Source organism: Xyrauchen texanus, chromosome 26 (genome assembly GCF_025860055.1).
Source record: "Xyrauchen texanus isolate HMW12.3.18 chromosome 26, RBS_HiC_50CHRs, whole genome shotgun sequence".
Lineage (NCBI taxonomy): Eukaryota > Metazoa > Chordata > Actinopteri > Cypriniformes > Catostomidae > Xyrauchen > Xyrauchen texanus.
The window spans coordinates 16,165,614-16,179,226 of NC_068301.1; the positions used below are offsets into that span (position 1 = coordinate 16,165,614).

The 13,613-nt window shown below is 39.0% G+C and overlaps 1 protein-coding gene across 1 annotated transcript in view; it reads left to right on the forward strand.

Annotated features, from left to right (window-relative positions):
* LOC127619812 (CUB and sushi domain-containing protein 3-like) overlaps positions 1-13,613 on the forward strand; it is a 639,489-nt gene that overhangs the window by 583,194 nt on the left and 42,682 nt on the right. Inside the window, exons 55-56 of the mRNA XM_052092811.1 lie at positions 61-246; positions 5,396-5,569. Of these exons, the coding sequence (XP_051948771.1) occupies positions 61-246; positions 5,396-5,569 (360 nt within the window). The remainder of the gene's footprint in view (positions 1-60; positions 247-5,395; positions 5,570-13,613) is intronic.

The window sequence follows — 13,613 nt, forward strand, 5'->3', positions numbered from 1 at the left end:
CTTCAGCCAAATAACACCTCTTCTTCTCTATCTTATTCCCTCCATCTTCCTTGTGTTCAGTCGTCAATTGCTCGGATCCTGGGATTCCAGCCAACTCTATCAGGCAGAGTAAGATCGAGCATGGAAACTTCACATTTGGCACTGTGGTCTTCTTTGATTGCAACCCTGGGTATTACCTGTTTGGCTCACCTGTCCTCACCTGCCAGCCCACGGGTCAGTGGGACAAGCCACTGCCCGAGTGTATCGGTAAGTTGCTGGCACTTTTGGATGAAAGCGTAAATTTGGCAGTGTGATTGTGGTGTTAATTATCTCTTTAGTCCCATAATTGAGGGGAATTAGTTGCAGGACCTCCTTCCCACTGCTTAAGATCAGTGTTGTAATTGAGGGACAGGTGGAACACAGATTTATGTGGTGGATTATTTAGGAATGCCAGGTTTTTTTCTGATGTCTTTTTTATTGTGAAAACATCTTTTGAAACACCTTGGCTTACAGCATAGTCAGATGCATTCTACAGCAGCTGCAAAGTCAACGGGGCCTTCGCTTACATTCTGCCCTGACAAGACTCCCTGCTGTTGGAGATGTCCTTTCGCCCTGTTCCCACTTCTTCTTTGTGTGTCTGGATAATCTTAAACAGCTTCCCACTAGTTTTACATTTTTAATACATACACCAAATGCTGGGCTGTCTCTGAAATAGATCCAGTTGTTTTTTTGCATATAGTCAGTACTTATTTTTGCAACAAAAAAAGATCCCTAATTCACAAGACATTCAAGCTAATTTCCAAAAGCTCAGCTGCTTTGACGTACATTGTTCCAACATTGCTTTAGTGGCATTTGTATTAAATATAAAATTAAAAAAAACTTGTATTGCCTTATGTGTTGACTGGTTAGGGTGCCAACACAATGGTATATTCATTAACCCTTTAAGCTCTGAGGGTGTTTTTAAAGATTTCCTGTTTCAGTATCATGCCCAAAATTAAAGGCTTATAACTCTACAGAAAAAGCCTAAATAACTACTGAAAAACTTCACAAAAGAACTTGAGCCTAAAAAAAAATTACTTGTTTTATTTTTCTGATTTTAACTTTTTTTTTGGTTTTCTTCCCAGTCATGTCGACTGTGAATAAAATGTTGTGTTGATACGACAAAGCAATCAATAGTTATAGCATTACAAATATAATTTATCCTAGTGTTCAAAATTGTCTCCAAGTGTCCAAAAGCCTCTCCAAACAAATAAAACATAATAATTATACATAAGAACTAATGACACATGCAAATACAACAATGATTAAAGGTACTGTATGCTCTCTCTCCAAAGCATACATGAGTAATGAGATCTCATTCAGTTCCATTCTGTGTCATTTGAGCTATCATTGAGTCTGTGTCATGTACTTGGCGCCATCACCTTGTGGCCATACGTAAGTAGAGTCAACGATTCCTGATTTCCACAGCTAATTGCAGAGATTTGATTCCTAGTACTATTGGTCTAGCGTTCCATGATGCTTGACAATATACTACTACATAATTTGTGATGAAGTCATCTGATCCAGGAAAGCTAACTTGTTTTTAGCCAGATAGCACATTATGTGCTGTGTGCTCAATGATCAGCCACAACATTAAAATCACCTGCCTAATATTGTGTAGGTCCCCCTCGTGCCGTCGAAACAGCTCCAGCCTGCATCTCAGAATAGTATTCTGAGATGCTATTCTTCTCACCACAATTGTACAGAGTGGTTATCTGAGTTAGCGTAGACTTTGTCAGTTCAAGCTAGTCTAGCAATTCTCTGTTGACCTCTCATCAATTTCTGTCCACAAAACTGCCGCTCACTGGATGTTTTTTGTTTTTGCCACAATTTGGAGTAAATTCTAGAGACTGTTGTGCATGAAAATACCAATAGATCAGCAGTTACAGAAATACTCAAACCAGCCCATCTGAAACCAACTATCATCCATGCGATTATCTAATCGTGTGGCAGCAGTGCATAAAATTATGCAGATACAGGTCAGGAGCTCAGCCATCAGAATAGGGAGAAAATGTGATCTCAGTGATTTGGACCATGGAATGATTGTTGGTGCCAGATGGGCTGGTTTGAGTTTTTCTGTAACTGCTGATCTCCTGGGATTTTCATGCACAACAATCTCTAGAATTTACTCTGAATGTTGCCAAAAACAAAAAAACATCCAGTGAGCAGCAGTTCTGTGGACAGAAACTCTCTTGATGAGAGAGGTCAACAGAGAATGGCCAGACTGCGTCTCAGAATGCTATTCTGATATGCGGATTGGCACAGTTTTGGTGGCACTACACAATATTAGGCAGGTGGTTTTAATGTTGTAGGGCAAAAGTGTGTGTGAGGAATTTAATTAAACTGTCCTTTTGTCTACGCCATGAAAAAGAAAAGATAAATGATTAATTAAGATAAACAAATTATTTGTCTGAATATAATTCTCCACCATTAAAATTTGTATAAAATGGCTCGTTGTATCCGTGCACAATTTCTATCGTAAGGAATTAGCTTTAATGTGGGAATTATTATTAATGGGAATTATTATTAATTTACTTATTGGAGTAATATTATTCTCATGGCTTAATGAAAATAATATAACAAATATTTTAGATATAAGCTTTGAAGCAAGACCTTTTAAAACCGTGTGACAAGATTTTTTATCAAAATATACCACAGTCAAGTTATCTTTGACTAAACATAAAAACTAATCCAACACATACAAACATGGAAATAGGCTGTGAGTGAATTGTAACATAAAGTGAATGAAAATGATCTATACAGAGAACATAAACTTTATGGAGTCTGTAGACAATGCCTTAAGAACCATTGATACTTAATTCACTCTAACTCGATTTGCAATCGGGTAACTCAAATTATATTAGAGAGACACCAGCACTTTCAGCAAAGTCTGGAGATGTACTTGCGTGCCATTGCGCCTCCTTGCATTGCTTGTCTTTGGCACTTTGTAGAAAGTTTGTTCCGTCGATGTTTTGGGCCTCTGTTTAGATTGTGGATGTCTGTTGCGTCGATGGATGATGAGGCGGGCTTTGAAGCGAGGCGTTCTGCATGGAAGACTCCCAGTTGGCATCACGTGTGTGGGTCGTAGTGCAGAGAAGAGAAGGGCTGAGCTTTACTCTGAGCCTTCCTGGACTTCTACATTGCACAGAACTTGAGGGGTGTTGGGGCATGGCTTCAAGCCACAAGTGGAAGAGTGCGGAGCTGTGGAGGAAGTGTAGAACGGAGAAGAGAGCCGGAGAAGAGAGAAGAAGAAAAGGTGTCCTGGGCCAATCAGAATTTACTTTTCAAAGTCACATGGTAATTTCTCAGTCCTTCCTTCTGAGGTGATTTATGAGCCTTCATCTGTGAAGAATCCTGTTTCCTGCTCAGAATAGGGCAATGTTTAATCATTAACTTTTATATCTTGAAAACGATGCGAGACATGACATTCATTAACATTAACATTCTCTACGTAAACAAACAATCATTTACAAATGAAACATGACATACTTTATCCTTGTAGTTAGTTCAATACATATTAAATCCTAAATAATGTCATTTAATACATTAAACATGTATGCATGAGGTCAGGATAATGCATTCTTTAATTCTAACTACACGTAAATATAATATGAGTGTTTTATGATACATTACAAAACGTGGATTCAGGATGCTGTTTCCAGGAAATGACCAAAGAAGATGTCTCATGACTAATTTGGAGCCTAGAAAATTAGTTATTGTCCAGAATACAGAGTCATAGAATTAGCGTTGTGTTGTTCATTGTAATTCAGGAGGGTCTCACTTGGAGAGCTTGTATAACTCTGTGTCTTTTATTGCCCATCATCTCTGCCCTTAGGGTCTTTTTGCTGAGATGGTTAGCTGGTCATGTCATAGGGGTATTCCCTGATATATAACATGAACGAGTAGGGATCTTTTTTTGCTCTACAGATCTCTTTTATTCTCAAGATGGTTGGAAAAAAAGATGCTGCAGCCTTAGACTTGCTTGCTCCACTCTGAATTTTCTTAGTTTCTTAATGCTTAGAGGAATTTCCAGTGTTGTAGGCCATCTTGGTGAAACTCTGTTTTAATTCTTCTTAATTTCATTCTGCCGGGTTACTCCGATCCTACAATGTTGTGGCTGATCGGTGTATAAGCAACACCCAACATAAATGTCAAAGACACGTGCTTACCTATTACTCTGTAAATTTTCATCTGTGAGTACAACTGTTTGTATTCTACACTTTGTGAGCTTTCCAATGACATATGACACATGGCTATCTGATCAGTTTGATGTTTTTACTTATTAAAATATGTACACTGCAAAATAATTTATAAATGATCAAAAATTAACACTTCTGATTTGTCTGCAAATATATTATTTTGATCATTATTTTTTTCTCGGCGGGCCCGCCAATCCAAGATTAAAGGGTTAATGGAATAGTTAAGACAGTTCACCCAAAATTTGTATTCTGTTATTATGTAATTCTGTAATGTACTTACTCTAATGTTGCTCCAAACTCGTATGACTGTCATTCTTTTGTGAAACAGAAAAAGAGAATTTTTTACGTATTCACAGGTCTTTTCAACATATAATGAAGGTGAATAGTGACTCTGGGCTGTCAAGCTACAAAAAGGACACAAAACAACATAAAACCATGGTAAAATTAGTCAGAGTTACATTAGGATGAATAAACAATGACAGAAAAGCCCATAATGTCTTGCTGTTGGCTGGTTGTAGGTTTCTATAACACAAATTATATACAGAACATTTACAGATAAATTACCATTGAAACCAGAACCCATTCATAGATAACATACAAATTAATACATAAATACCAATTACTGAAAGAGAGATAACCTTACATCAAACATCAGATAATAAAGCACTAAATAATCCCAAGTATAGAGATGGCAAAACAATCTTAGTAGTGAACTGCTTTTTTTCACACACCAGTAAAACCAGGGAGTATGTTGTGGGGGGTTCGACCAATTAAACACCATTGTAGTACATGTAAAAAATAAAAAAAAATAAAGAACAGGTGCCATCCTGATGTATTTAATCATTGCATCAATTTGTAATCTGTTTTTTTTTTTTCCTCTTGTTTTTCATCTAATCATCAGGAATGTATCCATTAAGGCTGCACAGGCAGTAAGGCTTGAGAGACTGGAAGAAATTAAACTTTCAGAAAGTGCTGATTATAGTGCTCGTATGGGAAGCTGAATTAGCACCGTATTCACTAAGTTCAACTAGAGCTTTGATATTATTCAAAGTAAAGAGCAATTGAAGTCTTTTATGTTTTAATATTATCATACTCAACTTTGAATGTGTACTGAAGGAGTGTTAGCCGATTCAGTAACAATGTTTGTTAATTTGTGCTTCTGCATGTGGTGTGGATAGTGGTGGACTGCGGACACCCTGGATCTCCTCCCAATGGAGTGCTGAGCGGGGACAAATTCACCTTTGGAGCCACGGTGCGCTATAGCTGCATGGGTGGTCGGCAACTGAAGGGCGAGTCCTCACGCACCTGCCAGCTCAACGGCCATTGGAGCGCGCCCATGCCCTTTTGCTCAGGTAGGACAGTCACATCAATCACCTGAATCTGCACAATTAAAGGGATAGTTAACCCAAAAAAATGTATTCTGTCATCTTTCTGTTCCAAACCCGGATGACTGACTTTGTTCTGTGGGACACAAAAGGAGACATTTTGAAAAATGTGCTGGTCACTGTTTTCCATCACAATGAATGGGGACTGGAGATTTCAAGCTTCAATAAAGATGCAAAAGCAACCTAAAAGTATATTAAAAGATCATAAATGTTGTAAAGAGTAAAGAGCGACCTGTACATTCTTCAAAATATTTCCTATTTGTGTTCCACAGAAGAAAGAAAATGTATGACATCATTTTAATTTTTGGGTGAAATATTCCTTTAAAGATGCTAAGGGATTTTTTTCGGCTTAATCTAATTAACCAACTCACATTTTTTGTTTCATTATGTGTTGTTTTTATTATAGTCATTTTGTTGGTTGTAAACAATAGAATTCTTTCAAAAAATGCTGTATTTATTCTGTAATCACTTCAAAACAGAGAATTAAAATAGAGCTAATTAGAAGCGCTTGCAACAGTGTGTAAAAGAGTTGTGTACGTCACACAAAAGCATAAAGCATTTGTGTGGGCAGACATGAGAACCGTCTCATGCTTAATTGGCTCGTTACCTGTTGCAATGACATCATCAGGCAACACTACCTAGTTAAAATAGAACTTGCTCTTTGGTTAAGTATCAAACAACATGTGCCTGTACCCTCTTTAGGTAACAAAATAACTAGATACTTATTTTTTTACTTTATACAACATTTAGTTCCAGTCCAAATATGCAATGTTCCAAGAGTGCTGATATTCCAACTGCATTAGAACTTTTGTCCTACTTTTGCTTCTTGTGGAATTATTTTTGCTGGCAGAACAAAAATAAAATATCTGCCCATATTTTCTCTAAAATGTCAGTTATTTGATATTATATTCTTGTTTATAGAACTGTTAAAGCAATATAATTAATTTCCACAAATCATGTTGTTCCAAACCCATATGACTTTTTTCTTCCATGGAACATAAAAGGAGATGTTAGGCAGTATGGCAGCCTTAATAACCATTCACATTCATTGTATGGAAAAAAAAAAGCTGTAATGAAAGGGTATGACTGATGTTGTTATACTGCCTAACATCTCCTTCTGTGGGTGCACTATCCCTTTAATCTTGCATCTGATGTCTGTGAGATGGATAATTGATCTGTGGGTATATTTTGAGTGCTGTTCTTTTTATTGAGATTACAAGCCATCTGCTTTTCGGTGGAGACTCCAGAGATATGTGTGTAGGTGCACACAAGTACATACACACTGTAGGAGCCTCTGTTTGTTTGTGTTGTGTTAGACCCTTAAAACAGCAACGGGTACTCTGAGACTCAACAGAAGAGACTTTAGACTCGCTGTGGAGACGAGCCTGAACAAGCGAATTTCATAACAAATGCAGCACAGCACCCGGCATTCTCACTGCCATTGTTCATTCTGTAAATGGAAAGGAAAGGCATATACCCCCCTGGAGAAATCCAGGAGGAAACTCAAAGGGCTCCAGTGCGTTCTGACCCCCACACAAACAGCCAAAGTTTTTTCAAGCACCAAACATGTCTTAGAGAGATTTTACATAAGCCCCAACACTGTCCCCACACAAAACACTGTGTAAGGCCACAAACACAGCTTCCAATAGTTCTGAATAGAGTGTGCTAGAGGCAGCTGAGACTTTGTCACAGAGAATTATTGCAAAATCAAGGACCCTTGTGCCCAATGCCTCCGCCAACTCTTATATTACACCACTGTCACATTATCCTTAGGGACTAGTAGGAATAGTTTACACAAAAATACAAATTATGTCAGACTTAACTCACTATCATGTCGTTCAAAACCCATATGAGTTTTTTACATGAAACTCAAAAGGAGATGTTTTAATTAATATCACAGCACTTACAATACAGTGGCGCCTCATTTTAAAGCTTAAAAAGGACCCAAAAATATAATAAAATTGCCAATGTAACTTGTTAGTTTTTTCAAGGCATATGATTTGAAATATTGAATTTTTCAGTGAAAATCTTGAAGTCCATTGTGTGTTCATGAGCACTATAAGAGAACTGTGTTCACAGTTTTGTGAGTGTTCTCATGCACACATGAACATTCAGTGTTCGTCAAGTTTTTCTGACCTGAATTTCATGTTTTACACACCAAAACCAGGGAAATGTCTTCAGATGACTTGGAATATGACACACTAGCCACATGGCCTACTTTTATGATACATACCTTTTTTAAGTTTTAAGTTCGCTGCTATTGTATTGAAACGATGGTCTGGGTTAATCATTATAATATCCCATTTTGTGTTCAGCATGGAACGACATGTGGTTGAGTAAAAATGACAGAATATTCATTTTTTGGTGAACTATTTCTTTAAAGGAAATGACTTGTAAACATGCAGGAAATATGTGGAGTGTATACTATATGTGGAGTGTATGTAGTTTGCAAGGACAACTTATTCACTGGCATTTTGAATGTTGCTATCCCATTCTGGTTCAGTGAGCTCAACAAGTCCCTCCCGGTGCCTTTAATAGTCTGAGGATGGTGGTGCCCTTTAAGGAAAAAAAAAAAAGATTTTGTGATCTGAGCCACTGACTCTGTAGAAGAGGACTTTTCTCTGTGGACAAAACAAAAACAAAACATTGCTGTGTTTGTACTGGGGGAGTGCAGCGAAGCCATTATCTGTATCTGTATCTGTTCATATGAAAAAAGTATCTGTATTTTGCAGTGAATATTAAATACAAATTCAAACATTAAAAGCAATTAGAATAAATCGAACAACGCCCATCCGATCTGAAATCCCACCATGCGCAATTTCATTCATAAGGTTTACACTTTAGAAATATTGGCTACACAGATTGATAAAGTCATTGTAATTGTCACCACCAATCATTGGCATTGTGAATGTTCTTAGATAAATTACTTGTTGCTGAAACTTTTATACTCGTTTCCATTTGTTTTGGATATTTAAAAAAGAGCTTATACTATTTATCCAATAAAACTTGATAATATACCTGTGACCCATAAAGTGAGGATACAGACACTCCAATGTCTCTTTCCAATTCCACTGTATATGCTCCAATCCTCTATCGAGATCCATGACCCAGAAACTGGCAGACAGAGAGCGAACGAGAGATAGAGAGAGCAACAGCTAGACAGAGAAAGAGAAAGCCCTTAGAAAGCTCTCTCATGTCTCTCTTCCTCTCTGCTTTCGTCTTGGTCCTTGGAGGCTTTACCCTCCTTCCGGGTGCTGTTCATCTGCCTCCAGGGTTTTCTGGGTTTCATGGCACCAAATTATAGCAGCACAACTTCATCCCTTTTCCTGTGTGCTATGCTTAAGGCATTTATGCACACAAACACCCCTCCACACATATGCACTCATACAGGGAACTCTTGACTCTAAAGGACAGACCTTACAGTATGTGCAAAAATGGATACTTCTCTGCTACACTGTATGCAAAAAGTAGAACATCAAATCAAGGAAGTTCAAATATTCAGTATTCATGATACAGTAGGTCAGGAGTTGGCCACCTTTTTGACATGAAGTGCCATTTTTGGTCAATGGCTGTTCATAGAAATAAAATAGTCTGCTCCTCTTTTGCCATCGCTGGCGTGCCAGTGATTACCCCTCCACGTTCCATAGGTTGCCGACCCCTGAAGTAGGTGAACAATACCCAAATTACATACAGCATCTGCTGAGATTTTTAAGTGTGCATCTATTGCACAATTTGCTATAGCAAAAGATCACTTTAACTTCACTTCAATTTCAAAATATACAAAATAAATACATAAATGATTAAAAAATATATAAAAAATGGCAGACAACTGTGAATTGGCTGGCTCTTTGCAAATGTAAGTGCTATAGATACCAAGAAAGTTCCTCATAATTAAATTGTAATTGTAAATCACCTGAGTCAATTGTTTCCCCCGCTGTCAGTATGCTACATCTTTGGTCAAAGAACAAATGGGACAAAAGGACAGTGACAACATGGCGGATATAGTGTGTCCAATTTTATTTATACTATACCAGACTGATCATTCTGTAAATTTGGAGACAGTAGGTTGAAAGTTTTGCTGCTGAAATCGATCTGTGCTTACCGAAATTCAAGCCACTGCCCTCCAATGGCCAATGCTGGAAGTGATGTTGTACGTATGGACATGTGTTAGCTCCAGTTTCCAGGTGAAATGTCCATAGATAGATCCCAAAAGACAGTTGCATTTTTTTGTTGTAAATGATGTAATACAGGCAAAAAGCTCACCATTTTTTATGTGAACCTGATTACTTCCTGGCTTCCATGGGATAAGAATCCATGTCCCTGAGGGTGTTTGTGCAAGTTGTGGCAGAGGGAAATGTGGTCACAGTTTAATTTATGCTGATATGTCTGGTGAGGGATAGCGCTTATCACTAATTTGGCAGAATGGGGTCTATTTCCGGGTACATTCGAAAGCAACATGTCAATTTCCTGTGTGATGATGTAGACTACACAGTCACATATCTTTAGAACATACTTCATCAACAGCCGAGAAGCAAGTTCTTTATTAAATTCAGTATATAGGCCTAATTTGAAAGTATGGGATTTCAGACCCAGCCATTGTTTACATTTTTGTTTCTGTATGTTTGGCTTCTGAGGTTTGGTAACCCAGTTCGATGCCGTTTTCCTCACATTTAGTTTGATTAAAAGTCCAAAATGAAGCTATTACAACCTTTTGACCTTGTTGAAAGCTTACTCTAATTTCCTACATCCAGCCAGAGCTTTCAAATGTAAAGCCTCCTGATGTTATGACCAGACAACATGATCTGACCCTGTTAAAACCTACAAACAGCCATTTACTCTCTGCCCCCAAAACAGCCTGATCCTCAATTAGCACATGTACAGGCTGCATCAGTGAGGGCTTTAGTGTCCACCTGGTGGGAAGATCTTCTGTTCTCTCCCTTCTCACACCTGAACTTTCCGTGGTCCAATTAGAGTGGTTGTAAGTATGTGTGAGGCCTGTAGCTAAAGGAGCAGCCTCTAGCTGTGAGCCTCTCCCAAGACTTAACTTGCCAGCTCTGCTTGAGCTTGCTGGCACTGCTTGACTGCACACTGATTGAGACAGAGCAGTTGCTAACTCAGACTACATGGATTACGCTTTTCTTGCAGCACTAGCAGCACTTAATAGAATTGCAAAGATAAATATTCCCCAAACACTCTGACCACCCCTTCCGCCATGACATTGTTTAACCAAAGAGGTAGTTCCACGGCTCCCGCCTTAAGCTCACATCATTGATTCAGCCAGTAGTTTACATGTCAGACTGCTCACACAAACTGAGATTTTTTTTTTAAAGCACACAGTGTTTACACTCTTAAGAAGTCAACTTATGGATGGCTTACCTACAGTTACATCAGAAAAATGACATAAATCACCCTTATTATTCGCCTCAATTTTGTGATAGAATAATTGTGACTTAAGTGGGTGATGTCAGTGTGGATACTAATGTGGCACTATCTAAAGACTTTTGCCATATTTTGGACTGTCAAGAGAGGACATGAGATTATACTATAAGAAAGGAGGGAAGGATCCAGGCTTATACTTACATCTCCTGCATACGTAAGCACCAGCTTGCTGAAAAGATGTTTTGAAGACTGGTGATGTGTTGGTCGATCAGCTTTACTAACCAGACTGGAGCATATTTATCATTTCCACCATTTTATATCTGACAAATATTTAGATTTATGAACCCATGACAAAACAGGAACATTACATCTATACCTATTCCATCATAAACGGTATGTTGCATATCTGTATTCCAAAACCAAATACTATTTTACAAATAGAGTTCCTTGTAAGTGTTTTATTTCCTGTCCCTTCCTTCCTTCCTTCATGTCTTTCTTTCATCCATATCCTTTCACTTCCTCCCTTCCTTCCTTCCTTCATCTCTTTCTTTCATCCATATCCTTTCACTTCCTCCCTTCCTTCTTTCCTTCCTTCATGTCTCTCTTTCATCCATATCCTTTCACTTCCTCCCTTCCTTCCTTAACGTCTTTCTTTCATCCATATCCTTTCACTTCCTCCCTTCCTTCCTTCCTTCATGTCTTTCTTTCATCCATTTCCTTTAACTTCTTCCCTTCCTTCCTTCCTTCATGTCTTTCTTTCATCCATATCCTTTCACTTCCTCCCTTCCTTCCTTCATGTCTTTCTTTCATCCATTTCCTTTCACTTCTTCTCTTCCCTTCCTTCATGTCTTTCTTTCATCCATATCCTTTCACTTCCTTCCTTCCTCCCTTCCTTCCTTCCTTCCTTCATGCCTTTCTTTCATCCATTTCCTTTCACTTCCTCCTTTTCTTCCATTTTTCCTTTGTTTCTTTCTTTCATTTCCTTGCTTCCTTCCCTCCTTCATTCCTTCTTTCCTTCATGTCTTTTTTTTTCATTATTTTCCCTTCCTTCCTTCCTTCCTTCATGTCTTTCTTTCATTTCTTTCCCTTCCTTACTTCCTTCTGTCCATCCTTCCTTCCTTCTTTTCCTCCCTGATCCCAGGCGGCTGTGGATCAGTTGGTAGAGCGGGTCAGCTGCCAATCATAGGGTTGGTGGTTCGATTCCCGGCCCACACAACTCCACATGTCGAAGTGTCCTTGGGCAAGACACTGAACCCCAAGTTGCTCCCAATGGCAGGCTAGAGCCTTGCATGGCAGCTCTGCCACCATTGGTGTATGAGTGTGTGTGTGTGAATGGGTGATTGGGAAACAGTGTAAAGCGCTTTGGTAACCTCTAACGTTAAAAAAAGTGCTATATAAGTGCAGACCATTTACCATTTCGTGTATTTCATTAATTTCCCTTCCTTCCTTCATTGATTCCTGTCTTTCTTTCCTTCCCTTGCCTTGCCTTCCCTTCCTTCTCTTTGCCTGATATTTTCTTAATTCTGCATGTATTTTTATTTCCTATGTTATATCTGTGCCATATCTGTTGTCCAAAAGCATATCTGACCCAAACTGAAGAATCAATCCTGACTGCTAAAAGCCACCAAAGATTCCACTGATCAAAAATCCATAAGAGACACATCTTTAGTGTCCCACTTCTCTTCTACTCACAGTGTGTGTGAATGAAAAAGATGACATTTAATATTGCAACAGTTTTTCATCCTTTCTGTGGTGTTATATCAAAGTGTAAACTGCATATTTGCAGTGACTGTTTTATTAGAGGTGCCTGTACATCATTCTATGACAAGGCTCACACACAAATTAATAATTACCCTCTCGTACAGCTCTCTTCGCAGTCTCAGGGCTGCCATTGCACATAAGTGGAAGAGTTCCAGTGGGACGGCTAATACAGCAGTCCCCTCTGTCTGCCCTTGAAGTGTTGTGCTTGGTCAGCACTCTCTCCATGACAGAACACACTCCTTGGAGCCCAAACACCCACACCCATACTTCCCAGCTCTTGCTCCTCCCATCCTTTGCCACCAGCGAGAAAGAAAAAAGATGGAACATGACATTAAAAAAACAGCTTGTCTCTGAGTGCCATACACATTCCCCCCCACCCCCCCATGCATTTAATCGCCTGGAATGAGTTTAACAATGAGAGGTGCCCTGCTGTCTTGTGCGCCCCAAGAAAATTGCATTTAGCTGTCAGAACATATCTTCACAAGTGCTGAAAGAAGATTTTTCCCTACCTCCCCAAGAGTGTGCTCTGTAGGGTACCAAGTGCACGTCAACATGGATCTTGTCCATGTGGCCGCAGGTGGTGTGATGTATGTATGTATGATAAAAACCTGCCAGTCATGCAAGGGTCAACAACTGGCCGTCCAGCAGAAGAGCCTGTGCAGGCAGCCTGGTAACGTATTAATAAGTGAGAGGAACAGTCTGCAGTCCTTTAATAACAACCATTTTAATTTGTCCCCTGGGCCAGCCTGCCAGCCAGCCACAAGCCTTGCCTATTGCACTCTCCTCTCCAGCCACACTGCTGTATTAGATCAGTAGATGGCTCATTTCATACTGTTGCCTGCTCTTAAATAAATCATTTCTTGTTTATGGA